The 3,206-nt window shown below is 29.6% G+C and overlaps 1 protein-coding gene across 2 annotated transcripts in view; it reads right to left on the bottom strand.

The window, feature by feature from the left end:
- Nucleotides 1-20: 20 nt before the first annotated feature.
- Nucleotides 21-3,206, bottom strand: part of myd (mayday) — a 14,716-nt gene continuing 11,530 nt past the window's right edge. The window contains exons 6-7 of one of the 2 annotated variants that reach the window (XM_014434604.2): nucleotides 1,910-2,114; nucleotides 21-1,815 (exon numbers count right to left, since the gene is read on the bottom strand). In XM_014434604.2, coding sequence (XP_014290090.1) covers nucleotides 1,938-2,114 — 177 coding nt within the window. In that variant the 3' untranslated portion in view covers nucleotides 21-1,815; nucleotides 1,910-1,937. Of the gene's footprint in view, nucleotides 2,115-3,206 lie in introns of both variants that reach the window. The other variant, XM_014434595.2, reaches the window with a different exon arrangement.

Genomic DNA, 3,206 nt, shown 5'->3' with positions numbered 1-3,206 from the left:
AGGGTAATTATTTTTATATAATATAAAATATATCTTAAATATATATTTATCATTTTAGAAAATTATAATCAAACCAATTTACAATACGAAGCATGTTTCATTTATTTTACAACTTTAAAGACAGATAGTCCATAGCCAGCTTGAGTGTTCAAAATACTACAATTACTTACAAAAAAAAAAAAGAAACTGTTAAACAAAAATATTCAAATATTTGGTAAGGGGGCTACAATATAGAAAATAAATATTTGTTAAATTCTTTACTGTGAAAAAGAATTTTTTTATTTAGTATTAAACAGTGGTTTCCAAACTCAACAAAAATACCGAACAAGATTATAATTTTTTGGGACAATAAATAATAAATGATGCTATTCCAAAATATTCTGAGTTGAAAGTGAACTTAATACAATTTGATATAAAAATAAAAAAGGTTTAAGGATCACTCCTTAGAGGAATAATCACATCAACTTTCCAGATGGAAGGAAAAGAGAAAAATACGGGGTCGAATCAATAAAAGTTTAAACAAAAATATCACTCACCTAAGACTCCAATTAACCCTTTGCACAGAGCAGAGCCATTTAAAATTTGTCTTCAAACTCGAGGGCTTCACTATGGAGGCAATTCAAATAATTTTTAGTCCATAACATGAGGACAAAGACAAATCGTAACAACTATTGTGTATAAGATATTTCGCTTTTGGTGACAAATGACAGTCATGGCTCATGAATTATTACGCTGATAATATGAATGAAAAAAACTTTGAGTGCAAAGGGTTAACTACTAATAATAATTACTTTAAATTTCTTTATCCATCATGTTAATTAAATAACTTATAAATCTGCATTGTTTTAATGTAAAACTATTAATTATGTTTCTTTATTTTTAAGAAAAAAATTGTAATTTGAATTTTGCTTTCAATAAATAATATAGTATTTTTTGATTGGTTATTGATTTTATTAATTATTACAAATGATTAATAATTACAAAATTAAATGAACAGAGAATAAGAGTCTCATGACAACAGAAGCACAAACAATTATTATTTGTTTCAATTTGAACTGATACTTTTCCACTCTATTGACAATAGATAAGCCCACTCAAAATATAAACAAGAGAAAATTTTAGTAGATGATTGCTACATAATTGAACATCTATCATGAAATTAAGATCCTTTATGATGAGTCAAAGTAATTATAAGCAAATATTAAATACAAATAAAGCTTAAATTGTTAGTGTTCCTTAATAGCCACTTTCTTTCAAATTTTCCTTTTAGTTCTTATTCAATGAAAAGGGCAAAAAATGAATTTTATTCCATTTAAAACGCTAAATTAGTAAAAGAACCGATATGAAGTTCCTGATTGAATAGATACCAATGAGGGATTCAGAATTAAATTGGTCTAAATTGTTTCATATTAAAATGACTCAATAAAATAAATAGGCTTCTGATCATATTTGTTTTTAATCAACTCATAGAGTATGATCATAAGGCTGTATAACTATAATGTCTAAAGTCATTACTGTAACAAAATAAAAAAATTACAATAAATAAAAACAGACCAATTAGGTTTTGAACTCCTCAAATCAATCAAAAGATTTGCTTCATCTAATGCAAATCATGAAGCAATATAAATCATAACATTATAGGATTATTACGAACTTACCTGAAAATAATCTGCAGCCTAGGACATACATATTCTTCAAGCTGTCCATTATTTTTACTATTAAAATTACTAGAGCAGTTGGGATGAAAGTAACAGTTAGTACACAAATTATAAAAGCTCCCCTATTTTTTTGGTTTAGAATGAAAGTGTTTTATACCTGTATATTTAATAAGTATTTTAGATAAAACTGTCTAAATTCGACTTATTCCACTTTCATTCAAACAACTCATACATTGTCATAAATAGCTTACATTAGACTACTGATGTGGAAAAAAACCCTTAAAACTCATCATGGAAACTTCGAGCTGTATCTATCATTTTACTTCCAAGAAACAGATCCATTTTAGCAAGTACTTCCTGTAAAGACAATTTTCCATCATGATCTGTATCTGCTAATGTAACGAGAGTTTCAGATTCTTCTCTTGCATGGCGAGGATTACGAGGATCTATGTAATTCTAAAACAAAAAAAATTTATATTTTGTAGTAAATGAATCATAAATACGAGGGTAGTCTGAAAAGTTTCCAACCTAACAAAAATACAAGACATTTTTTCCGATTTTTTTTTTTTTTTTTTCAACATAATCTCCTTGTATCTCTACACACTTCTTTCAGCAATTCTCCCATCTCTGTCACCCGTCCAAAAAGTACTCAGCATTTTTCTCTGCAAAATAATTGTTCTCGAAGGTAATTGCCTCTTCATTTGACGAAAATCTCTGTCTTCTGAATGCAATTTTTAGATGAAGGAACAAAAAGAAGTTGCTAGGGGCTAGATCTCGTGGGTAAGGCAGATGGTCAAGCAGTTCAAACCCTAATTCGTGGATTTTTGCCATGGCAATCGCTGAGGCGTGAGATGGTGCGTTGTCTTGGTGAAATAGGAATGTGGCCGTTTTTCTACAAGTTTTGCCTTCAGCTTGTCAAGTAATGATGCGTAGTATGCTCCTGAAATGTTTTTTCCTTTTTGAAGATAGTCGATTAAAATAACTTCATGACTATACCAAAAAACATTCGTCTTCACTTTCCCAACCAAGAAAACAGTATTTGAATATGTTGAAAAATATTTAAAAAAAAAAAAAATGTCTTGCATTTTTGTTAGGTCGGAAACTTTTCAGATCACCCTCCTACTCCACATACTATCCAAAAACGTCTAAATTCTCTAATGAGTGACTGACAGATTTTCTATCATAAAGTAATTATAATTTATTCAAATATTTAACCATTTGAACTCAAAATTGATCCAATATGTTGTTATAGTTTGTGTTAAACGCAATGGGGCTGGAACTTTCATGGCTTCTGAGGGAGGATAGACTTTGCCAGTGCTCGGGCAGCAAACAGCCAGTAACTGATTGCAGGTACTTTGTATTGTGAGGCCAGGAAGACCAAGAGTGATAAGGTGTCATCTAAGTAACTTAAAAACAGAAGTGATACCGGTTCAAATCCAGACAGGACAAGTTAACTTTTATTTTGTGGTGGTCCCATACAATGGAAGTACCGATGACAAAGAAGTTTTAGTAGAGAAATATTCAAACATAAAGGAAAACAACTCATCA

Source organism: Halyomorpha halys, unplaced genomic scaffold (assembly GCF_000696795.3).
Source record: "Halyomorpha halys isolate HHAL.00 unplaced genomic scaffold, Hhal_1.1 Scaffold46.1, whole genome shotgun sequence".
NCBI classification, from domain to species: domain Eukaryota; kingdom Metazoa; phylum Arthropoda; class Insecta; order Hemiptera; family Pentatomidae; genus Halyomorpha; species Halyomorpha halys.
Note: the sequence above shows the minus strand (reverse complement) of the source record. Positions and strands in the feature narration are given on the sequence as shown.